This window comes from Puntigrus tetrazona, chromosome 21 (assembly GCF_018831695.1).
Source record: "Puntigrus tetrazona isolate hp1 chromosome 21, ASM1883169v1, whole genome shotgun sequence".
Classification (NCBI taxonomy): domain Eukaryota; kingdom Metazoa; phylum Chordata; class Actinopteri; order Cypriniformes; family Cyprinidae; genus Puntigrus; species Puntigrus tetrazona.
The window spans coordinates 12940401-12967017 of record NC_056719.1 but is presented as its reverse complement, the minus strand read 5'-3'; the positions used below and the strand labels follow the sequence as shown (position 1 = coordinate 12967017).

At 36.6% G+C, this 26617-nt stretch overlaps 2 protein-coding genes across 5 annotated transcripts in view; one reads left to right on the top strand and one right to left on the bottom strand.

Annotated features, from left to right (window-relative positions):
* The window catches only part of rnf121 (ring finger protein 121), a 57945-nt gene extending 38233 nt beyond the window's left edge, over positions 1-19712 (bottom strand). Inside the window, exons 1-3 of one of the 2 annotated variants that reach the window (XM_043221846.1) lie at positions 19580-19712; positions 8640-8677; positions 3201-3342 (exon numbers count right to left, since the gene is read on the bottom strand). In XM_043221846.1, coding sequence (XP_043077781.1) covers positions 3201-3342; positions 8640-8677; positions 19580-19657 — 258 coding nt within the window. In that variant the 5' untranslated portion in view covers positions 19658-19712. The remainder of the gene's footprint in view (positions 1-3200; positions 3343-8639; positions 8678-19579) is intronic. The other variant, XM_043221847.1, reaches the window with a different exon arrangement.
* A 2337-nt stretch (positions 19713-22049) lies between these two features.
* The window catches only part of kif4 (kinesin family member 4), a 44671-nt gene continuing 40103 nt past the window's right edge, over positions 22050-26617 (top strand). For 2 of the 3 annotated variants that reach the window (XM_043222044.1, XM_043222042.1), the window contains exons 1-5: positions 22050-22284; positions 23208-23331; positions 23425-23539; positions 26004-26194; positions 26302-26391. In XM_043222044.1, the coding sequence (XP_043077979.1) occupies positions 23209-23331; positions 23425-23539; positions 26004-26194; positions 26302-26391 (519 nt within the window). In that variant the 5' untranslated portion in view covers positions 22050-22284; position 23208. The remainder of the gene's footprint in view (positions 22285-23207; positions 23332-23424; positions 23540-26003; positions 26195-26301; positions 26392-26617) is intronic. The other variant, XM_043222043.1, reaches the window with a different exon arrangement.

Genomic DNA, 26617 nt, shown 5'->3' with positions numbered 1-26617 from the left:
TTCCTTTGGTCAAAATACCACTGGCCTAACCCCTTTTCACTGTGTTGTAGCTTTCCAACCCCCTCTGTTTCCTTGGACCAGTGATCAAGCAGAAGTCCCAGCTGTAGATTACTGGTTCTGAGAGAGTGAGAGGGTATGGCACATGTCCATCTCCAGCAGGCAGTCAGGAGACACAAGCGTCAGGCAGACACCTGGAGATCCAGCCATCCCATCTACCAACCAGGAGATTGTGTCTCGATACATGGGTCCCTTCCTTATCAGTCACTGAATCAACAACATCACCTACCAGCTTCACCTCCCTAGACAATAACACTCTTCCACCTTCCATGAATCCCTCCTAAAACCATACACTGACCCTCTCCTTCCTCCCCCCACAGAGCACGAATGAATAATTAATAAATAAATTAAAATATACGTAATTGATATTTTGTGTTATGTATGATTGGAATTATATAGCCTGTGGACAAATCACAGTTCAAAAAGTGTGCTCTGTGCCACTTCAGGTTGAAACAAAGATGAGCTCCAGAAAGGATTATATGTTTAATTTAATACAAAGATTTAACTTTGCTTCTGATAATGCAATGAAGTTTGAGAAATGAAAGTATTGTACCATTAGTTGACAGGTATGTGGGAATTTAGTACATTTGGTCACTGGAAAATTACCATTCATAGTTTATTAACGTTAACAGTGTAGTTTGCAGTGGAATTCCTCAATGCCATGACTCTGTATGTACCAGTATTTTGAAATACCATCTCCTTCTAGGTTGTAATACGATTTGTCATAATCATGTGACGACAAATAGTGCTGACATAACTTGAAAGAGAATGACGTATGACCAAGTGCATTGGTATGCATGTTGGTATGTCACTTTTATATGTATTATTTATTAATACTGGAAGTTAAGTACTGGGCGTCCGGTCAGAGGAGAACTGACCCCAACTGAGTCTGGTTTCTCCCAAGGTTTTTTTTTCTCCATTCTGTATGGATGGGGTTTTGTTTACTTGCCGCTGTCACCTCTGGCTTGCTTGGTTGGAGACACTTAACTACTAGTGATTTAACGTCGAATTGATTACAGAGACCGTCTCTGCATTTAATAAGAAATTGGGCACTCTCGTCATTATACATCCCTATCATTGTACTCTTCTACCTTATACTGTACAGTGCTTTGATGCAACCTGTGTTGTTAAAAGCACTATATAAATAAAAATGATTGATTGATTGATTAATGACAAATCATTAAGCTGAGATTTATGTCACTATTGTTTGATCAATTTTATGCAAATTTGGACGTTTTCAGCATTACCATTAGCCAAAACAATAAAGTTTGTACACAAAATAACACGTACAGGCGCAAAAAAAGTGTACAGGCGTTATAACATCTGTACACGTTACATGCAAAGACATATTTAATAATACAGAGTTCCATACATGTGCACCATTTAAACATACCTCACCAGAAACACTTTGTTGCAATTTTTGACAACACATGCAAGAGCCTGTGTTTATTGTTTATTGAAGCGGCAACACTTAAATTTGGACTGAGTCAGTCAGCAGAGGCTTTGCAGCTAGGGTGAGCTGTAGGTCACTCTCTGCTTGAGATGTAGATGAAGATCATTGAATAAAGCACTGGATTTGCTTCTTTTGCTCAAAGTCACATGGATTCTGAAGATTTGGATTACAGCGCACAAACAAAATTGATTCCTTTTATAAATGTGCTGCATCTTTAGTGTATTTTATGGTCATTTTATGTTCAGTCACAGCATGTCAGAGAAAAAGTAGATATCAAATTTTAGAATTTAATATTAAGTAAACAATTAAACTATTTATTAATGCAAATGAAAACCAAATTGAAAAAACGACAACAACAACAACAAAATAATTGAAAGCTATGAATACGACAGCAGAGTATAAAAATAATAAGGCAATTTCAATATTCAAAAGGATTCAAGTATTGTAGGTTTAAATGCTGATAATAAATAAGTATTGGTTTGTTTAGATGGTGTAAATATGTCAGTATTGTATGTTTCAGTGCCTGTGAAAATGTAGGTATATGTTTTGTAGAACCACATTTTACATAAAATACAAGTTCATGGTACTAAATTCCTTCTCTTGTCAGACATTGCTGTTAATTTACTGTTTAAGAATAAAGCTGAAAGTTGAAATCAAAGTCCTTTTGTGTTTTGTGTGCAAAAGCTTAAATTTTCATATTCATATTCATGTCATTTTACAATTATGCAATCATTAATAACATACCGGTATACAGTATTTCAAAGAACCAAGTCAACACTTTAGTTGAGGGACCACACACATTATGAAGTCATAAGAAGCTAATGCTTAGTTAATGATGACTACTGTATTTGGATTTGGAACAGAATTCACATGCTGTGGTGTGATTCCCCAAAGCTGGGGTCCGTCTGTTTACCTGCAGGCTACTATGAAGAATATATGAAAATGATTGTTAACTTAATTACTGAAAAACATTAGTTTTTAATTTAATTGATAACTGTTTTCAGCCTGTTTGCATGCATGGAGTTTTTGTTTATCCTTTTAATAATTCAAGTAGTTTTACCTGCACAAAATAATGCTATTTTTATGAACAAATTCAAGACAATTCATGTTTATTTATATCCAAAGTGGATAGTAAACATTTTCTTTTAACTTTTTTTTTGTAAACAAAGAAAACATAATGATCATGTGTAATAAATCATAAATCATGATGTATCCATTCACAGTAATTCATGTACCCTTACCGTAAAGTGTTACCATTAATATAGTAAGTTCATCACTAGGGGGCCCACATCACACAGGACTCAGTGCGGCTATACAGCCTGCACTGTCTGTAGTTACACCACTGATGTTGTGGACTAAACTTCAGACATGAACAATGTTAACTCAGATTTGCAACAAATAAACGATTGAAAAGTTGCATTTAACCTTATTTTCTAAATGTGATTCCACTGTGGGCTCAGTTCATTTACTGTATCTACTCCAACATAAACATTTAAAATAAACTGAAAATAAGAGATATGTAGCATTTGGATTTGTCATCCAACATCAGAGCCTGAAAGGCTCTTTCTGGTTAAAATTATGATTATGATTTCAAAAACAAACAACAACAGACATCCTGTAAAGAAAACCAGGTTTGTTGTGTTTTAATTATACAAAAAATGTTTTTTAAAAGAGGAAAAAAAAGGCTCACGTTGTATGATTTGGGGTGTCTCTGTTTCCACTGAACCAGGACAAGTTGGGCAATGACGAGTGTGACAATGAGAATGAGAACCATCTCTGCATGCATAGCTTCATGCCCTTTGTGTTTGGCATGCATTTTAGCATGTTCCAACCTGCAAAACATAAAAAAAAAAAAAAAATAAGCATAGTATATTTGCACAATATTTACTTTAAATTATCCTACAGGTTTGATTAAACCATCTAAATATTAGGAGTATGTTTTACTGGAAGACAAAAACAGTAAACTTAGTTAAGGCAATGCAAACTGAAAAACAAAAAAACTACATTGCACATAATAATAATAAACTCATTGACTATGATATAATTATTGTTTAATAAGCCATTGGTTTTCCCATGATTTTGATAAAAGCAGCCTTGGCTATTACACTTTGCACATGCCTGGCAAAGAACACCTTGCGATTTATTCATTAGCTTTAATTCAAGTTTATAAGGATTTAATTGGATAAATGTCTTTGATACGCCTCTGTTCCACGAGTAGTGTGTTTTGTATTGTTAGGGGTCCACAAAAAGTGTTGGCACCCTATTGTGTGTATATTGAATTTCTATGCCCTAAAAGTATGTGTCAGAGACCAAAGTGTGCAGGATGGTCCCAAACAGCCACTGATATGCTATAGATACCGATAACAAAACTCAGTGCAAGTACACATTGATTCCCAGTATATACAGTTCTAATGTTTGTGTAACTACAAATATGTACCCCCTGAATGGTATTTGTAAGTACAAATGTGTAACAGGATCACTAATATTCTCAAAATAATGACTTTGATTATTTTGATTATTTGTTTTATTAGCTGTCACTTGAATGCATCACATGAATAAGCTGACAATGTTTACAATAGCCCAATCTCATCTCACTTGTACGAAGCGTAGTTGTTCATTACCACAGCAACCAAATTCAGGATACAAAATTATTGACCATATTGGCATGTTTAAGAGCCCATAAGACCTAGGGCTGTGCAATATGATTATTTTCGATCATAGACTATTAAAATGTCTCCACAATCTGCTTTTGAAGAAACATTGTAGTATCATGCGAAAGTGCATATTTCAGATGCAGTTCTGGCATGCCGTATCAATATACTGTACAACACAACACACAGTCACAGTCACTTTTACAGGACACTGAACTTCTTCACAAAATACATTATAAATCATACGATTTGCTTAATTCACGTGCTGTTCTGGCATGTGCTTTCTTTGAGCCTGTACACCCAAAGCTTGTACAATAAAAAGCTTGTTAAACAGCAACAGATTACTGAACTAAGTTATCTTTTGCGCTAAAACTGTAAAAACACACAAAGTTTATGTTTGCACTCAGTTGGTAAAAAAAAAAAATTCAAACAGCTGAGAAAAAATGGATGATTGCCTGTATATTAGATGCCAGATCTTAAAGGGATAGTACTAAACATGCTACCAACAGTCATTAAAGAGATAGTTCATCCTAAAATTTTATTTCTGTCATTATTAATTCACAAACCTGAAAACCTGCATTAATTTATTTCTTGTGCTGTAAAATTTCAAATGAAAAAATGAAATGAAAATTTTTTGAAGACTGTGGGTAACCAAACAGCAGCAATTTAACCAAAAATTAAGCATCAACAGGTGCTGGCATTCCCCAAGATCACAGCTGTAATGACTTTATGAACTACTTTACTTCCAAGATCGTTACTATCAGAGATAAAATTGTAACCATGGAGCTATCAGCTACAGTATCGCATCAGATGTGATAAAATCCCACTCGTTCTCTCTTATAGGAGAGGAAGAATTGTACAAACTTAAATGATCTAAACCGACAACATTCCCTATTCCATCTAAACTATTAAAAGAGTGGTCATAGATCCACTTGGCTATTATTAATTCATCATTGTCATTAGGATTTGTCCCCAAAACCTTCAAACTGGCTGTTGTTAAGCCTCTCATTAAAAAAAAAAACACATGTTGACCCCAAGACTTAGAAGACTTAGCTAATTAAAGAGCAATCTCAAATCTCTTTTCGGTCAAAGATTCAAGCTACAGTCTCACATCAGTTAGTGAACTATAGATCCCCTGAGAAAAAAATTACACTCATGCTATTATTAGGAGTGAATTTTTTTTTTACAAACTTGTTAAATCATCTAAACCAGCAACATGCATGTTAGACCCTATTCCATCTAAACTATTAAAAGATTTGCTTCCAGAAGTCATAGATCCTATTTTGACCATTATTCTTCATCATTGTCATTAGCATATGTCCCCAAAACCTTCAAACTGGCAGTAGTTAAGCCTCTTATTAAGAAACCATATCTTAAACCCCAAAGACTTAGTAAATTACAGACCAATCTCTAATCCCCCTTTTCTGTCAAAGATACTAGAAAAGGTAGTATCCTCACAACTATGTTCATTCTTAGAGAAAATGGTATCTGCGAGGATCTCCAATCAGGATTTAGACCTTACCATAGTACTGAGACTGCTCTTATAAGAATTATAAATGACCTGCTTCTATTATTTGATCATGGTTGTTTTATCATTGCTACTGGATCTAAACACTGGGTTTGACACTATCAACCACAACATATCTAAATATGACCCATGCTCTTAACATCAAATGCAGAAAATGTTAATTCATACGGTTATGACCCTGAGGTCAGACTATTATAATGCTTTATTTAGGTTTTTGTTCTGGCAGTTTGATAATACCTAGAATTTCAAAATCAACTGCGGACAGCAGATCCTTCTCCTATTTCACACCCAAACTCTGGACCAATCTCCCCAACACTGTTCAGGAAGCAGACACACTCTTTCAGTTTACATCTAGATTAAAACTTCTTCAGTGACCAGAACACCAAGATGTACAGAGGACCGTACTTTCTCTGTTGCAGCTCCCAGGCTCTGGAATGACCTTCCATTATTTGTAAAATCCTCCCCTACATTGGGTGTATTGCAGAATGTGCTTATTAGATTTATTTGTTTTCTCTAGCATTCGATAATGCTTTCTGAGTGGTGTATGTCTTATATTTGCACTTATTCTTATGTCCTGATCTTGTCATTTTATGAGTTTACAGATCACCGGAACCTGACACACACACACAATAAGTCATTTGATAAAAACTGAGTGCTTAATCTTGTCATTATAGCCTAAACAAGGGAGGCTACACAAATACACTTTTACCTCTTAATAGTGATTGCTTGAATGCAAGAACAAATAAATGAGCACCCGGACAATGTATAGCTGCCAAACCCCAAGTGTATTGTCCAAGACACAGCAAAAGACCAAAAAAAATACAATATTTACAAATATATAAAGTGCAAGTTGAATAGGACAATGAGTCCAATGTAGTCTCACCGATGAATCGCTATAGTCCAGGAGTGCTTTGTTCTGTGACACTGACCAAGGCGAAGTAATCCAGTTCTCAGGTTATTTCCACAAGAAGGCCCACAACAGAGTCACAGTCAAAAACTGATAGAATCCTGCAATCGATTGTTATATATTATCCGATTTGAACTCAGAGATGGTAGCAGTCTGAACCCCCGCAGTATCTATCCGGAAAGGGTAAAATCATCTAATTCGAATGACGTCACAGGATTCCCTGGTGCGTTGCAAGCAAACTCTCACAAGATGACCATGGGAACAATAACACTCAAAGAGGGGCAATACAGAGCAAGGATTTTTTTGGTGGTCTTTAAAGGTGATGGGTTATTCTTTGACAGAAAGAGGCTGGCTGCCCAACTGTAGGTGCTTGATGGTTTAAGGTCTAGTGGTGCGGGAAACACTGCAATTGATTATATGTGAGTGAAGGGGGAGCCAAAGCTTTCCGCTATATACTTCATGTCAACTTTCTGAAAACCACTGCAGCTGCAGAGGGAAAGGAATTTATTCAGGCATGCCCTGAAACAACATATAGTCTTTGACACTAAAAGACCTAACCAAATGGTCCGGCACATACCTGCATTCACACCAGAACTTGCAGGAGACCATGATGTTCACACTCACCTTTTTTAACCACCAAGATAGACTATCTACTCTGGATCACCTATAGCCAGAGGTGCAACGCTTCCTGGACTGGCAGCAAGGACACATCCAATCAGGAATGAAACTGGTATTGTACTTTAACAAACTTACTTTGGAGCTCACAGCAAACCTTGGATGGGGGAGGACACCAGCTTTGAAATTGAACTGGAAATTAAGTGCTGGGTGTCCAGTCAGAGGAGAACTGACCCTCCAACTGAACCTGGTTTCTCCCAAGGTTTTTTTCTCCAATCTGTAATGGATGGGGTTTTGGTTCATTGCCGCTGTCGCCTCTGGCTTGCTGGCCACATTTTTTGTGATTATCGTCAATTTCATTACAGAGACCATCTTTGCATTTAATAACAAATTAAATTTTGTCATTATACATCCCCATCATGATGTATCTGTTTTTTAAAAAAGCACTAACCAACTGTAATTTTACAAACAATAAGATACTGTCGATTTAACAGTTACTTGCTGGCAACCAAGCTGCCAGTTCTTTACTGTTTTTTAACAGGAAATATTTTAACAGTGTGTGGTCATCCTATTATATTATTATTCTGTTATTGTTCTCATCTACCATACAGGGAGTGAGAGAGAGAGGTCATGAGGTCACATGGGCCACAGATGCAGCTGTGTGGAAGATTCAAAACGCTCCATAAAATCTTCAAAAACATTACGTGACGTCTCATTTATGGATTTGTAGCTCATGAGGTCACAAAGATCAAAGAAATTAATCATCTTGTCATATGGTATTGGATATGGACTACTTATCTTTGCATGACAGCACTACAAAAACATAACAAATGGAAACACCATTGACTTATATAATGGTTGCCTTATTGTTTGTGGGCTAACCAAAAAAAACAACAACAACCACCACCACCACCAAAAAAACTGGCTTTTAACATTTGTTTCACTAGGTATTGGAGTAACTCAGTACTTACATTTCAATGCGAATTCCACAGTGTACATCAAGTAAACATACATCACACTGGGACAGCCTTCGTCACACCGCTGTGACGCAATCATACTTCAAAAATACTTGTGATGGCAATCTTGGCATCTTTATTTTTAAGGCCCCATATGGTTCGTTCCAGACCATTTTAGCATTAGAAACTGAAATTACATCAGCTTCTTACTGTATCTCCCTGTACAACCAACATTACAGACACTGTGGTTTATTTCTTCTAGTAGAAATATCTCTTTAATGTCCTAAGTTATTGGAACTGTGACTGTACATTTTTATGGTCTTAATAACTGCTCTACAGGTGCATGTGCTAAAATGTTTATGGTTCTTTGAACAAGCATGAAAAATCATGTTTAAACATTTCCTAATAATGATTTTTTTCTTTGATAAATTGGTGAGGGAAAGTCATTAAAATAATAAAAAAAGATACAGACCTCCACTTGTCCTCTGGTGAGCGCTCAGACAGACTGATCTGTTGAAATAGGAATAATTTCAACAATAAGTTATAGCAATAAAAGCGCAACATTACATTGCAATACGGCAGTTATCATGATTTTTTTAGAGTCACGTTTGCTGCTGAATTATCCACAAAAGTAGATTATGATTGCATTTTTTTTTAAGTTAATTAATTTTGCTATTTTTAGTAGGTGACTAAGCCTGACAATCAGGGGTGCATTTCCTGTTAGCTATATGGTTGTTAATTCCACTGAAATGTTTTGGTAACAATGGAACCCACAAAATCCAGCCAGATCAACACACAGAACTATGCAAATTCTTTATTGATTAAAAAAAAAAAAAATGGGTATTAGAGTAGTCTGAAATTTCATTATGTTCTGAAAAAAAATACAAATAGAGTTTTGATCTGAGATTTTGAACCAAATTATAGTAAGATATATATATATATATATAAAATATAAGAGAGAGAGAGAGAGAGAGAGCAGAAGTGACAGTGCCGTCATCATTTCATCGTTGGTGCAGTGACTGACATCCACACAGTATCCTCAAAACATATGACTCATCTACGATGGAACTGTGCCCAAGTACAACCCTACAAAATGGAATATAATTTTGCAAGTGACTGCAATGCAAGATTTTCAAACATAGATGGTGACAAAGAGGTAAAACTTTCAGACTGCAGCTTTAAAATAAATAATGAAAAGGATTTCTGATCCAAATTTATTTTCACAGTCTTCTTTCATCATATTTACCATGGGCACCAACAGTTCTGACCATGTGTGTATGTGCCAGTGGTTACCGTTCAAAAATGGAGAAACTGCACTTTAAGATCTTAATGCACTTTTAGATATTGGGTCTTAAGCTTTCCTTTTGGCATCTTTATTTTTAAGGCCCCACATGGTTTCGTTCCAGTGTTAATGGACACCATTCTTGGCCACACATTATGTCCTTTCTTCCAAGAATTAAAAATATTGCAACATGATTTTAGATTTTAGTTGTCAATTAACTTTTCATTTGAAATTTGAAATTTTAAGACCCTACAATCCCAGAAATATGGTTGTCTGAAGAAGAAATAATGTTAAAATGTCAAAATCACATATAACATACATGTTTGAATGTCATAAATAATCTTTCCAAACTTTGTGGGCCTGTAACTTACTCTGTTAGTTTTGTAACCTTGGTTCCCTGAAATATGGGAGTGAGTACTGCGTCTGCTAAGATGCTATGGGGAAAAACTCCTTTTTTCCCCTCCTGACTGAAGCCATCAGTTTGCGCAGTGAATTACAGACTTGGCAGCAGTGTTGCATGAACCTATGACAGTGAAGCCAGCCGAAGCCTAAATGCCAAATACAAAATGGGTGGGGCCTCTGGCTATATAAGCAGCCGCTTTGCCAAAGGGTTCAGGTAAAAATCTGACTTGCTCTAAGCTGGTGAAACTGTCTCTATGGCCTCTTTTGACAGCAAATTATTTACCTTAGCTCACAGAATGTGAGATGGATACCACACTATTGAATTGTGGGGGTCTTTAAACAAATCAAAGTAAACAACCTTGTTCTTTAATACCCAGAACCTATTAGAGTCTAGCAATGCAGTTCAAGTGAAAGCATCGAAAAGCATCACAATTTCGGTTTATTTATGATTATCATTATCAACTCAATGGCCCGATTTCACAAACTTGGCTTAGCTTAAGCCAGGACTATAGGTCTTTAAAATATTTAAGCAGCTTTTACAAAAAAGCTTTGGAAAAGAACAATTACATATTTTAAGATATGTCAGAGCAAGATATTTCATTTGAGCTCAAACATCCAATTTAGTCTGTGACTAGTTTAAGCCTTGTCTGTGAAACTGGGAGAATACCGCATTCTCAGTATTATTGCACATGGTTACATTTAATTTATTTAGTGCAAAATTTTTTCATTATATAAGCAGCCATTTTTTAAACAATTTTATTTAAAATTGTTTAAAAACTTATTTAAAATAAGTTTTTTTTTGGAGTCTCCGAAAGTTTACAGACAATAGATCTGTCTGTCTGTGAGATGTTTTACTTTGCTCTAAAAACATAACTGATGGTGTGTCAGTTTCAAAAATGCATTCAGGACAAACAAACAAAGCACGCGTGAAACTCTGTCAGTGCGCATGTTTCGTGCATCTAATAGCGTTGCATTCCAAACGGAATCAATGAAAGCATATCTGAAGTACAACACGGCAGGTGGATGTACACAATGTCAATGTGCACGTGTGTCACAGCGCAAAGTCTGTGCTATGAAGCCGGCCGCGTATCGAACGTCTCCTAATTACAATGATGGATAATTAAAATGTCTACACGATCTGCTTTTGAAGAAATGTCGTACTATGGTGCTATAGCACACATCTTATAAGCTTCAGTTTTGGTTCAGTCTTTTCAATATTCTGTACAATGCGATAGTGACATACATTCACATCAAATGTTATCGCTGCAGTAGAGTTACACTTACGACATACATCACTTCTGCGCAATCACAAAAGTGTATTTTTGCATAAGCTTTCAAGCCTTGCCGCTTAAACATTTCTTAACATGCTGTTGTTCACATGCTTTGCCTCTGAGAGCATAAACAATGCACGAGCACAGTGCCTAATTACTATACGTAACATTAACATTTAACCTGCAAGTTGTCTTTCACATCTGATTTTGAATTTCTAATATTTCGAAAAGCGCACAAGGCTTACATATAAACACAGCTAGTTATGTCTAAAGTGAAAGTAAACCGAGAAAAACGGATACTTGGAGGTCTTAAACGAAAGAGGACAGAACTAAACATGCTGCCAAGCTGTTAATAGTGCACCCAAAAATGTAAAATCTGTCATTACTTACTTATTCATGTTTTACCAAACCTTTATTAATTTCTTACGCTGCATGTATAAGAAAATATTTCAAAGAATGTGGGTAATCAGTTGCTGGTCTACAATGACTTTGACAGTAGGAAAAAACATTATGAAAGTCGCTGTGGTTTGGTTGTAATGTATTTCTAATAATAAATATAAAATAATGGCAGCATTTTTTTTGTCTTTGTCCACTTTGCCCTAAAACTTTGTAAAACCAACAGGAAAAACAATTGAGATAAAATTGTGAATTGTGATATACCTGAATAAAATGGTGATATGACATTTTATGTCAACCTAACTGTTTGGCCTGCGCTATAAAACTTTCACTCTCTGTAGCACCAGTGCTATGTACAAAAAAAAAAAAAAAAAAAAAAAAAAAGGTCATATATATATATATATATATAAAAACCATTTTATATTCCTCTGTTCCTTGTATCATGTATATTGATAAAGTATTAATGACTAGTTACAAGGCTCATGATGCATCTTTTATCTTTTTAAAGACATCTTTTATTTTGAGACCACACCATTCTTCGTGAAAGCCTTCAGTTTTCGAGGTGAAAAGGGAATATTACGGTATCTATTAGTTTGAGGTAAGATTATATATATTTATATGTCCAGTTTTACAATAACACTTGCTATCTTGAGCTACACCGCAAATTAGTCTGTTTTAAAACTAAAAGATGGAAAACAAACATTTCTCATACTGACAGATAAACAGATGTGTGTATGTGAGAATATTGTATACAGGTGAATATCATTAAATTAGAATGTTGAGGAAAAGTTCATTTATTTCAATAATTCAACTCAAATTGTGAAACTCCAATTTACTCCAAATAAATTCAATGCACACAGTCTGAAGTAGTTTAAGTCTTTGGTTCTTTAATTGTGATGATTTTGGCTCACATGTAACAAAAACCCACCAATTCTTAACAAATTAGAATATGGTGCCAATCAGCTAATCACCTCCAAACACCTGCAAAGGTTTCCTGCGCCTTCAAAATGTTCTCTCAGTTTGTTTCCCTAGGCTACACAATCAGGGAAGACTGCTGATCACAAGGAGGGTAAGCCACAAACATTTATTGCCAAAGAAGCTGGTTATTCAATGTGTGCTGTATCCTAGCATGTAAACAGAAAGTTGGGTGGAAGGAAAAAGTGAGGAAGAAAAAGTTGCACAACCAACCAAGAAAATTGCAGTCTTATGAGGATTGTAAAGGAAAATTGATTGAACATCACAAGAAATGGACTGAGGCTGGGGTCAAGTCATCAAGAGCCACCACATAGACCTGTTAAGGAATTTGGCTACAGTTTTCCACCTGAACCACAGACAACATCAGTTGGTTGAATGGCCATGGTAAATGACCTGCATTTAATGAACTTGTACGAGATCCTTTAGAGTCCAGCATTAGCCAAAATCTTGACAATTCAACACATGAGTAGCTAATCCAATCAAATTTGAATAAATGCACATATTACCTATAAATACGAATGCATTCAAAATTTTTTTCTTCTTCAGCCCTGTTCTTGAACAATTATCATTGGCATCTAATGCAACAAAGTGCTAATGTTACTAGGTCTGACTAATTTTTCTCAAAATTTCCAGTCTGATTAAGCTGACACAGTATTGATTTAATAAAACTAAGAAAAAGCCAAATCAACAACTATCAGCATTAAATTTCGCCCATAGTTCAATAAAACAGTGGTAAATTTAGTTAACCTATAAATTACTAGGGATGTAGCGATATCAAAATCTCACAATAAAACATAAAGTCCACAAAAATGGAAGGGCATTCGACCGCAGCTGCAATCGAGCTTTAGAAGAAACAAAACGCGCATGTGAAAGTCTGTCAGTGCACGTTTCGTGCATCTATTAGTACTGCATGGTATAAATGAAAGCATAAGTAAAACACGACGAGTGCAAGCACACACTGCGTCAAGTATCACAGCGCAAATTCTATGTAATGAAGACTAATGCCTCTCTAGCGCGTATATGTCACACGCAGGAAAAAAAGCTCTGAATAGATCCTGAAATATTCACAATCTATTCTGAATCGTTTTATAGAGAATCGCGATGCACCATTCTATCAGAATTATAAGGTGAATAATTTATAAACCTACATCAGAACAATAAAATACATTATTATCTTTCTAAATATGGCATATGTTCATATGTAAATATTAGGGGTGGGAGAGAAAAAAAAATCGATTCTCCTATGTATCGCAATTCTCTCAGCAGACCCCTGCCTGTCTTTTGATACTTTGATTGTTTGCTGCCTGACCCGACCTCTGCCTGTTTTTGGATTCTGTTGTTGCCTTGCCTCTGATACCCCTGTTTGCTGTGATTTGACGCCTGCCCATGCCTTTGCTCAATAAAAGCCTGCGAATGGATCCGCACGCCTGAGACCCCTCAATCATGACAGAATACAACATCACACCAGGATCCAGCGGTTTTTCACCCGATCCATGGCCAGATAGGCGCCTCGCAATATCTCTACTAACCCTCAAGCAGGGCACCCGAACACTTGAGGACTATACCCAAGAATTTCTGGACCTGGCTTACCTCTCAGACTTACCAGACTGTTTGCTGATTGAGTTTTTTCATGAGGGAATAAAATCAGCCACTCAAGACGCAACTTGTTCGAGAGGGTCCACATGAGTCACTTGCACAGTTTGTGGAGTTTGCTTTAGTGACTGTGGGGTCAGCATTCACGTTGGGTATAGAGGAGAAAGAGGACACCGCATTGACTCCCGTAATGGCCGCCTGCCCAGCGCCGCTTCCCAAGATGGCTGCCTGCCCCGCACCGCTTCCCAAGATGGCCGCCTGCCCCGCGCCGCTTCCCAAGATGGCCTCCAGTGCCTGCGCCTCGTGCGCCCCCTCCTGTGTCCGCGCCTCGTGCGCCCCCTCCTGTGTCAGCGCCTCGTGCGCCGCCTCAAGTTATCCCACCCTCTCCTCACGCCGTCGATGGATCCCAACAGCCCCTGCACTCATCCTATGCTCACCATTTGGTGCTCGCCACGGGTCTGCCAGTCTCCATCGCCGTCGTGGGTGAAGGATCCCTCGCTTCACCGTCCCGCCTCCGAGTCCCGGACTCCACCTCGGCTTGTAGACCCATCGGCTTCCCTTAGGCTCCTAGCTCCCTCCTCTCCACCGTGGTCCGTCAGTCCACCAGCTCTACGAGGCTCCATCCTCTCCTCCGGCTTCGCCTTGTCCCTCCATCCCTCTGGCTCTGTCAGGCTCCTCCTTCCCTCCGGCTCCACCTCTGTGGCTCTGGCTCCGCCGCGTCCTTCTCATTCCCCGTCTCCGCATCGGTCGCCGAAGCCTGCAGCGTCGTCTTGGCCCTCCAGCGCCTCTGTGTCACCCTGGCTCTTCGGCTCTCTGCATCAGTCTCCTCCACCACCTGCTCCGCCGCCATCGGTCGTCCCATGGAGTCGATGGCCGCTCCTCCTCCATGGCTCCTCCCTCTGTCGGCTCCACCATGGATCATCATGGCTAGGCTCTGGATCTCCTCCTGCTCTGGACTCCTCCTGTCTTCTCCCTGGCTCCTCCCTCCGTCTGTTCCTCCCTGGACTCTGCTTGACGACCCCCTCCCGGGGACTCGTCCTCCACCGGAACCTCCTCCCAAGCTTCAAGTTTAGTTTTTTTGTTTTGTTAACCGCCAGGAGTCGCTCCTAGGAGGGGGGCTATGTCACCAAGCCAGCAAAGGGAGCCCTTACCACTGGATGATCTGTGATCACTCCCTCTGCTGCTACTTCCTGTTTGTGGCACTATAAATACTGTAGCAGGCCTCTCACCTGCAGGTTCTATTGTTAGCTTGTTGTTTGATTGTCGCTCCTAGTTTTCCTTGTGTTTCCAGAGTCTTAGATTCTTTGGTTTTGACCCTGCCTGTGTTTTGATACTTTGATTGTTTGCTGCCTGACCCGACCTCTGCCTGTTTTTGGATTCTGTTGTTGCCTTGCCTCTGATACCCCTGTTTGCTGTGATTTGACGCCTGCCTGCTTTGACCATGCCTTTGCTCAATAAAAGCCTGCGAATGGATCTGCACGTCTCAGACCCCTCAATCATGACAATAGCACAGACTTTGCACCGTGACACACGTGCACATTGACATTGTGTACATCCATGTATATAATAAAAAAAGTAAATTTTGCACCAAATAAACCTGAATGTAATAAAATACAAATTACCTAAATAAATAGTATTTTATGGAGTTCATGAAAACTGTCTTAAAATCGCCTATTAAAGTTACTTAGTCATTCTCAAGTTTTTCTTCTTTTTTTTTTTTTTGTTCATTAACATTAGCCTAACATAAGAAATGCATGAAACTGATACAGGTACACATCCAATATTTTCTGTTTATGTTTAAGACAGAAAGATCAGGCCCTTTCTAACAGAGCAAGCTGCACAGCTACTTGTCCAGGCCCTTGTCATTTCTAGACTGGACTACTGCAATGCTCTTCTGGCTGGACTTCCATCGAACACAATAAAACCTCTACAAATGATTCAGAATGCAGCAGCATGGCTGGTATTCAATGAGCCCAAGAGAACCCATGTTACACCTCTCTTTATCTCCTTACATTGGCTACCGATTGCAGCTCGCATCAAGTTCAAGGCACTGCTGCTTGCATATAGACTCGGCACCGGTCTACTTCCACTCACTATTACAAATCTACACACCCTCTAGAAGTCTGAGATCTGCTAGCGAGCGACGCCCTCGTGGTACCATCTCAAAGAGGCTCAAAATCACTCTCAGAACTTTCTCGTTCTCTGTTCCTGGCTGGTGGAACGATCTTCCCGTACATATCCGGAATGCTGGATCTCTGTCAATCTTTAAGAAACTGCTGAAAACTCACATCTTTCAGCAATACCTGACCTCATCATAATAAAAAAATAAAAAAATAAATAAAAAAAAATAAAAAATACTCTCACTGTCTCTGTCTCTCATCCCCCTTGTTTATTCCTTCCCTTCTGGCATGTACTAATTTGAACACTCCCTGTGACTGGGTGTTATAAGCACTTACTCTGTCTGTTTGTCTCTCAAAAAAATTAATCGCTGTTGTACTCTCAATTGTAAGTCGCTTTGGATAAAAGCGTCTGCAAAATGACTAAATGTAAATGTAAATGTAAGACATAAACTTTAAAACTGGTTTTAACCAACTGTGTTTACTTGAATACACCATTGTGACAGCAATGTTTTGTGCATTTGCTTATTTGCTCTGAACAAAAAAAGTTTAAAAAAGTTGAAAGTGTGTTTCAATGGCATTATTTGGTATTCTATTTATACACAAACTTTGGCAAGCATATGAGATGCAATGGTTAGGTTTAGAGGTGTAGGGTAGGTGCATATAAGCACACCCAATAGAAAAACTGTGCCGTTGACACACTTTAATGAGACCAGGCTGATAGCGTGCACTTTATTCAAATGTGTACGCACATTAATGTTCTATTACAGTGCTTGTAAGTTACCACATGGAGATCTATAAACTTGAAGAAGCAACACTGGCCCAATCATTCAGAGAACTGATAATAGTTTTGGGGGGGCTGAGACAAAAAAAATAGGAGTCTAGAACTGCGCCTCGCTCTAGCTAGGATGTTCTCTCATCATCCCCCGCTATATCCATGCTGTTTATCTGAAAGGTCTAGGACACTTCATCCCTTTGTCTGTCTGCAGCACGCATACAGGAATATCTGGGGGGGTCCGCCCTTCCCTATATCCGATTGGTTTAGACCACAATAACTGCCTAATGTATATGACTGATGTTGAACGCCAGGGACTTTCAGAACCAGAAGAGATTTTTTCCCCCTTGAATGGCTGGTCGCACTGGTATATTTATAATATAAATATTTTTTAAGACAACAGATTCTTGAACATCAGATTAAATGTTGCAATGAATGATCCACGCTACAAACTGGAAATAGAGAAGATCTAGTTTGTTTATGTTCATGATTTAATAAACTTAAGTTATAATTATCCTTCTAGCATTAGTAAAATCAATTATCTCAAATGATTAAACATAAATATTGTTTTTATATTTTTAATTCACACTGACAGAAATTAATAATTTCCAATAAGTTCAAACAGAGATTGACCCAAATCGGATGTGCATATACTAATTCTGTGTTTTTGTCGAGCCCCGCAAAAGGCACAAAAAACATTATAAATCATCGTAAAGTTTTTGTGTACTATATCTCAAGTATTCTGAAGCTGTTCCATAGTTCAATGTGAGGTACAGATTAATATTTTTAGTCATTAAAATAAAGTTCACAAACTCTTTTCTCTTGACAGTCACAAGCTGTCAAGAGAAATGCTCAATATAATATTGGATAGATTTAATACAATATCCATTAACATCTCTTTTCCTTTGAAATTTTCTATGTGGAATCGGAGGGCTGTGTAGCCTGAGTGCACATCATTCTGTACACGGAATGTGCATAAGTGCTTTGTGCCGGTCTGTATTTGAGCCTTTCGTATTATAACACTTTTCTGCACAATGAAAGATTATTATTAGTCTTTCTTGTTGTGTTTTATCTCCCACTCGTTGCTGCCTTCATTACTGTGCTATACATTTAAAATAAATGTCTTTAATTTTATAGTAGGCCTATATACTTATTTATATATTTAATTGTTTTTTCATGAATGTCTTTTCCAATACAAAGAGCAACGTTTAACATTTTATCAGATTTTGTCCTCCACTTATTCACTTTTATTTGTAAATAAAAATGTTTCCCTAGATTTTCTAAAATTATTGTGCACACACTCAAGTAATCAGAGTAACTGCCCAAATACTTGATTACCCAAATAATCATTAGGAACAGCCCTAGTTTTGATATGTAACCCACATCATACAGGTCATGTAGAAATATCTTTTGCATGATTCAACAAGATCTATGGCACCCTCAGATTTCAGATTTTCAAATAGTTGTATCTTGATTATATATACACGTCAATATGAATAATGTACTATGCTAAAAAAAAACATTTGTTCAGCGTTGTGATGTATAAAACAAATTTCATCCAGTTACAAAACAAGTTTTTGTATGTCAGTCATTATTATATTGGCTGTCTAATGGTTTATTTTTCTTAAAAACTGCCCTGACAGTTCTTTTTTCCCTAGCCTGCTGAATAAATATTTTTAATATCTAAATATTTGACTTCACTTTTTTTCCTCCCAGTTTCAATAACAAATCGATGAAAATCAGAATCAATAAGCAGAATCAGAATTCTAGAACATTCAAATGATACCCAACCTTAGTTACAATTACAATCAGGCAAGAATTAGCAAGTTTCATTAATAGAGAGAGAGGAGCAAAAAAAAAAAAACTTCCCAAAGCTGGATAGATGTTTCTGCTTGACATGTACTAGGGTTCTACAGCTTGTTTCCACAGAGTGGTATGGGTCAGTACAGTACAATTGGGGACTGAACACCTTGATCTATCTTGCGTTTCCAAAGCCAACACATTACAGCCTTCTCCTTGATAGGACATGGTGTATGACGGAAAGTAGAGATCTACGATAAAATGCAACAACAAACACATCTCTGACTTATTTTCAAAATGACCTCCATTTACATTTGACATTAAAAAAATCTCTTTAATGAAAAATGTAAATGGGGTCATTTATTTTGAATCACTAGTCTTCATGTCATTTTCTGCATCATTTGAATGGAAAAAATCCTCTAAATTGCACTTTATTTAAATGTGGGGGAAAATATTGTGTGTATCTTTAAAACCTAAAAAACACTAAATGAATTATTTTACTTTTTTCTTTCTATACCTTATTACTTTACAGATATTATCATATTTTGCAAAAACTAAATTCTAACAATTCAAAGTTTTGGCTTTTAACTGGTAAATAAAATTAATTAAAATAAACACATAAAATGAAAATAATAATAATAATAATAATAATAATAATAATAATAATAATAATAGAATCCCCATTACAATCTAATAGGTGATTATCAGCTTTAATAAACATTCAACAAGCCTCGTGTTTTTTTTGTTTTTTTTTACATGTTTTTCATATTCTACATAATCCACAAACAGTTGTTATCCAACCTGAGAGGCGTCGTCGCGATGTCCGTGTCCATGGTTATGTTCCACACCGTCAACCTCCACCTCAAACACCCCTGCCATCTTCTACGCTTACAATCCCACTGTTAAAGACACTTCCGGGTTACGACAACCTTTCTCTTCTTCTTCGGGATTTAACGCCAGCTTGCTTTCAAAAGCGTTGCAGTACTGCCATCTTCCGTTATTAATTATAATAATTTTTCAGTAACGTTCATCACATTCTGACTATACGGGGAGGCTGCAGAGGACCAGGCAGATGGCTTTTTGAGTGTCTTGCCTAGTGATGGCGAGATGCAGCCTCATGAAGCATTGAAGCTTTTCATCTAAGTAGTTAACAGAAAGGTTTATTTCACGAGAATTTGGTGGCCAAAGGCGGTAAAACAAGCACATAAATTGCATGACTTGATGTAATCTGCAATACTGTATGCGTCAGTTACGCCTTAGAAATAACAGTAAAAAAAAATATTTCTACATAGACTAATTTATTATTATATGGATATATTGTGTATTTTCTGATGGTATAATGATTGTATAACATAATATAATACAACTGTATTGGCTTGAAACGAACGGGTGTATCAAATGTGTGTAAATCAAGCTTGGTTTAACAGGGCAGAGGAGGACCATACATAATAATCAGGGCTTGGCTTGAAATTAACTTTTTTGCTCACTGGCTACTGTGGCTAGTGGGTTTCCAAATTTACTAGCCACTCAGCATTTTCATTGACTTGTTATATGAAATATTGTTACAAATCATATATAATCAGCATGCAAACTTATAATAGCATCATGTTGTGAATTCAGTGTTTTTACCAGGCCAGGGTCAGAAGTGAACGTTTTCATTGTGTGGCAATATTTGCCCCCAGAATATTCAAAGAGCATTGTTTAATTTTGTAATGGCAATTTTCATAACAATATTATGTAATATAATTACCTTATTGAATGTTTCTGTCAAATATTTAAATATGACCAGTTTCTTCAGTTAATCACAATACTATAGATCAGTGATGCCTGGAGAAGTGGGTATACTTCCCCATCCCCTGGAAAACACCAAATAAACCTGCTGCCTTGACCCGCCTGTATCATTATACTATACCAGGGGTCTGCAACAGGGTTTTGAAACAAACTTTTTTACTCACCAAGCCAATTTTTTTTGTTTTTTATACTGTACAAAGATGGATATGGTTAGTGTTAGAGCTAGCATTAGGAAGAGAAACTATAAAACATGCTATACTGCTATTAAAATAGTATTTTTTTCTGCATTTCAGTCATTTACATTTTTAGGTAGGTTTAGGTTTGGGGGTAGGTTGAAGGGGTCTAAACTTCTAAATAGCTTATTGCTAAAAAGATGATTACAATATCTTAATGATATAATTTTTTTGACTAAAAATATGTAGTCATTTGTAGAAATTTAAAAACTTAAAACAAATTTAAAAAGCTGTTAAAGGATTTTGAAAAGAAAAGAGAGGTAAGGAGACTTTTAAAGTACCTTTTAAAGTAACAAAATAAACTATGTGGCACAAACACATTGGAGTTCATATACAAATTTAATATATTTATATATATAAACTTAACAATTTTGTTGATCCTGAAACATTTAAATAAACCAATCAAATTTCAGGGATAATTTTTCAAAAAAATATCTGTTTTATGCTTATGATCAGGGGTTATGTGCTTCTGCACCCTTGTTAATCAGATATAATTTCCCAATTATTTTGTAATTCACAATTTTTTTAGGAATAAATTTTGGGTAGGGATAGATTTAGGGGTAGGGATTGGGATAGGTTAATATTTTTGGACAGTAACGTTGATCCGTGATCATCCAGGATCATTACTTGGCAAAATCCCAGCGACACACCTGAATGAGATCATCAACTCCTTAGGAGAGCAGTCCACGAACTGAACAAATGAGCTGATAATCCCATTCAGGTGTGTTAAATAAAAGAGACATGCAAAATGTGCAGAGCAGGGGACTGGAATTGAAAACCCCTGGCCTATATGTTTACATTATTCTTAAACAGATGATTAAACAGTATATAAAAACTGCTTCTTTTGCTTATAAAAACGTTTCTGTATATTCAACAAATATTGCATTTAATTTACTGTATCTGTAATAAGAGTATGCAAACACCATGACAGCATCATCGGAGCAGAAGGTGTCCGGTTTTTGGCAGGCTAGTATAGCTCATCTCGACCATGTTTATTAGCTGTCAAAAGCTCTCGCGGTACTTTGATGCAGCCCCACTTCAAGTCGAACACACCAGCCCTTTCTTCAAATGTGCATACTATCCACCCTATCTGCCTTATTGAAAATGACTAATATCACATAGAATTTAGGAATGATAGTACACAAATCGGTATTGACCCCACCACCCCGGCGTGGGCGTGGTCTAAATGCTCTCTGTTTTTATAGGCGGAGTTGAACCGTTCGGTTTCCACGTTATGACGTCAGGGGCGGAACTGGTCATTTGAAAGTGGCGGGCAGGGTGTTTCTTTAGAGAAAGCGATTCTCGGATTTGTATGACAGAAATGGTTAACGAAGTCTGACTCTTCATAAAATAGCGGTATTTTGGGAGTGTGATTACGTGCGTCTTCTATTATTTACGTTTTGTTTTCGATTTTGTTTTTAAAAAGTATTTTTACTAAGCTTTACTCCTCGAGGACGACAGTAACATATTGCAGCGTGTAAGGTGAAGCATTTACATACCTCTTAAATATTAGTTTTTTGTTGTATCAGCTCCTTGATTTATTTGTGTGTTTAGTATGTATGATTTTATGTAGAATGTGTGACGTTATATGAAGTTGCATGTTGTTGGCTTTAGGGCCGTTTCAGGCCTAATGACTTGTTTTTATTGGATTGTTAAATCAGCTGCATCCTAACTTATTTGGGGCAAAGTAAGACGTATTCCCTTTTGGCTAATGTTGAATGTGTGACAGTCGGCTGCACCAAAAAGTGGTTTGTTGTTGATTTTGACTCTTACTATGACAAACTTTTTATGAGCGGTTTTATGAATGACAAGAAGATATACTTCTACTGGAAGACATTTCTGTAAATGAACTTTTGATGATGCTAGGATTTTCAAGACTTGTAATAACAAAAACCTCCAAATAAGCCATCGATGAAATGCAATCCATGAGCCATAGTTTAAAAAGGCTACCATACATAGTTAAACATGTTACAATGCTTATTTGCCTGGATATTAATACTACTATCCAGGCAATTAGTGATTTTGAACATGTTCAACTATTTCCCTTACTGACTAGGATTAGCACATGGCCAGTGAATTTCTAAATTTACAGCACATGAAAGTGCTGAATAACAGCTTGTTGTGCTTGGTACAACACATTCTATACAAAAAGGTAATGCTACTGGTAAGTGTCATGTAGTTCTCGAAGACATGTTTTTTTTTTTGCTGTGTTGAAATGACAAAAAGATATTGTCCTTATACACTAATATTGTAAAAGACTGTTTCTCAGTTGTTGTTTTTTTTTTATAAAGATAATGGTAATGCTTATTTAACCAGTCTGAGCTTGTCTTTCTTTGTGAAAACTGGCACAGACAATATGTGAGTTCAAGGTAGTAGGCCTATATAACTTTTTTCTGTTCTTCCAGTATGACCAAAGAGGATGAGAAAGTAATCCCTGTCAGGGTTGCTCTGAGATGCCGGCCTTTGGTTTCCAAAGAGATCAATGAAGGATGTCAGTGCTGTCTCACTTTTGTACCTGATGAACCTCAGGTCCGTTTCATGAGACCTTGCCTGTATCATTCACATTTATGCATCAAAAAGTCATGTTGTTAAATGTTCATTAAATTTGGTTTTCTCTCTTAGGTAATTGTTGGCAATGACAAAGCTTTCACCTACGATTATGTTTTTGACCCAACAACAGAGCAGGAGGAAGTATTCAACACTGCTGTGTCTCCATTATTGTCGGGGCTAATTAGAGGTTTGTAAAGCTGTCCCACTAGACGTCATTGTTACTTTAAGTTTCAGTTTAGTTTGCACCAATCCTGCGTTTTATGTACCATGAAAGTAGCTTGGCTTTTAGCTGCATTTATTGCCATAGTAACTTACACTTCACTACTACTATGTTCTGAGTTAGAGATCTCTGAAATTGATGTGAACAACAGATGTGATACATCAAACAGATGTGATGCATGTCTGACACACGTCACTCCCCTAGTTACTCTTGTGCCATAAAGGCCATTAGTACTAAAAATTATCTCGCTTTAATGATAATTAATTAAAGTTATAATTCTATAATCATATATAATGATTTATTATTATTAATTGCACAAAAGCAATTTTAGTTTAAATGTCTAATTCACTTTAATACAAAGATTTTAAGTTTATCAGCTTACCCCAAGGGCATCTAAAGTGTAGTTGTCTTTTTTTTTTTTTTCCCCTCTTTCTCTTCATTAGATCCAATTTTACGATTTTTGTGTAAGAGGTAAAAAAAAAAAAACTATATAAATACTGTTCGTTTTCTCACATAAACCACTCATTTTGTGTCTTAGGCCATCAGTGTATGTTACAACTGCATGTTGTTGGGTTCAACATTGGGTTCAACTGAGTGCCCATATGCTTTGCTGTTTGATACAGAAAATGTGTGTCCCTTATGTTACTGTAAAGTAATATTAATTATGAGCACACTGGTTTGTAGAGCAGCCAGTTTTACTGTTTACTGCACATTGTTATTCTCCTCAGTATAATATATATATATATATATATATATATATATATATATATATATATATTTTTTTTTTTTTTCCTCATTTTAAAAAACAAACAAAAAAAAAAACACAATTTCACCGTTTTGCTCTTATAGTGTGTAGTGTACTTCAATGTCACAATACAGCCCCCCAACCATTTTCTCAAAAAAATCTCACAAAATCTCTTGACTTGAGAATAAATGTTTTCCTAGACATGTTGTATAAACAGTCTGGCTGCATTTACACTGCATGCCTTAATGCACAGAATATCATTATATAAAAATAATATAATTTATTTTATTTTTTTGGCCCACAATAACCTTAGATACAACTGGTATCCGATATCTATGTTTACAATAATACCCACCCAAAATATCCAGTAATGGCTATGCAGATGATAGACCTTCAGCTTCTGAATAACTGTGCTATTAAAGTTATATAACTGCAAGTTATATTGAGTGGCTGTTATTATTTCCCGACAGCTGTCATGAATGTTTGCAGCACAAAACTGAATGTAAAAAGACTGGTAAATAACTGTAATTTTAATTGGTCTCATTTTTATCACATTTGTTTTATTCATTGTCATTGTTTCGTTTTTCTACAGCTTGAGGTATAATTCTTTTAGAAAAGTTGTGCTGTAAGATTGTATGAATTTAAATGAGATTACGTGAGTGAGTAGCCTATAGTGAAACCTGTTGATTTATTTTCAAAAACAGCAACGTTATCACCTCATGGTAAAAGAATATGTAGGTTCTAGTGGTAAAGCTATTGTATTTATAAAATGACGGGGCAGGTGTTGAAAATCGGCTCCTGAATGTTCCCATCTCAATAAAATTTGCTAGTATTTTAGCTATAATTAGATATATTAGGAGTTAATATGAAGAATGTGTGTTTAGATTTGGTAAAATGTCCAGATAGTGCATAATCTTCAGATTAAAATCTACATTTTGAAGTGGCCCAGAACAGATTCGAAAAAAACGTATCTCGTGTGGATTTATGTTTACCCATGTGCAACAAATTCCGAATTGTCAGATGTGAGTAGAAAATCTGTTTGTTTGTTTTTTGTTGTTTTGTTTAGGTTTTTTATGCCAGTGTAAATGCAGTCTTTGCCACAAATCGACAAGCTGATCTTGACTCTGCTGTCCTAATCTTTTTGTGCTGAGCCTTGACTGTATTTGCTATTATGCTTCGGCATTCTGTCAGCTGGCTTTCTAATTGTTGTTGTTGTTGTTGTTTTTTTTTTTTCCATGTAATAATCTTGAGAATTTAGTTTGTTTTCTGAGCCCCCCCCCACACATCAAGATTTGCAATTGTGCCACCTCAAGTTCTTCTCAGCAGATTCAGTCACACGCATCACATCACACAGAAATCTGCTAAGAAAAATCAACTCAATATCAGCCTGATTATCTTGCGGTGTGCACCCAGTCTTAGAGAAACAAATACAGTTATTTTTATCTGTCAGATGGTCTAACCAAATAAACAATTTTTTTTTTTCCCTTTTTCTTCATCAAGCATTTAGCATCTTAAAAGGGTTATTTGATGATAACCGGGAGGCGTGTGGCTTAATCTGCCATTAGTGGTTCAACTGTAATATTATGTATAGTTGGTTCACTATCATGTTCTTAATCTTTTTTAAAACAAAGTGTTATGAGAATTTTTTTTTTTTTGTTTTTAACCTTTTATTGTTTGCATTTGCAGGTTATAATGCCACCGTTTTGGCTTATGGGCAGACAGGGTCAGGGAAGACATTCTCTATGGGTGGCACATACACATCAGAACAAGAGAACGAGACCACAGTTGGTGTCATTCCACGAGTAATAGAAAGAATCTTTCAAGAAAAGTCTAAATGTGCAGACTGTGAATTTTTGTTGATCGTATCTTACCTTGAGGTATAAATGCTTGATATACTATCATCTTGGTCTTATGCATTTATTTATGAATGAAGTTAGTATTCATTTTGTGTAACTCAGAGGTGTTGTGATTCTTTCAAACTTAGATTTACAATGAAGAGATCCTGGACCTGCTGTGCACATCAAAGGACAAACCGATTATCAGTATCAGAGAGGATCCAAAAGATGGAATTAAAGTGAGTTCTACAAGCTGTAATTAAGAATGATTGACATAACCAGCAGTGCATAAGCAGCATTATCGAAAATCAAAATGTACGATTAATTCATGATAATTGTTAAGTTTAAGGAATTTCACAAATTAGGAGCCAGTGAAGAGAAGGCACAGGCGCTCAGTTTTAAGCTGGGATGTTTGAACTAGGGTTGGGCGATATGGTCATTTTTCATATTGTCATATCGCCAGCC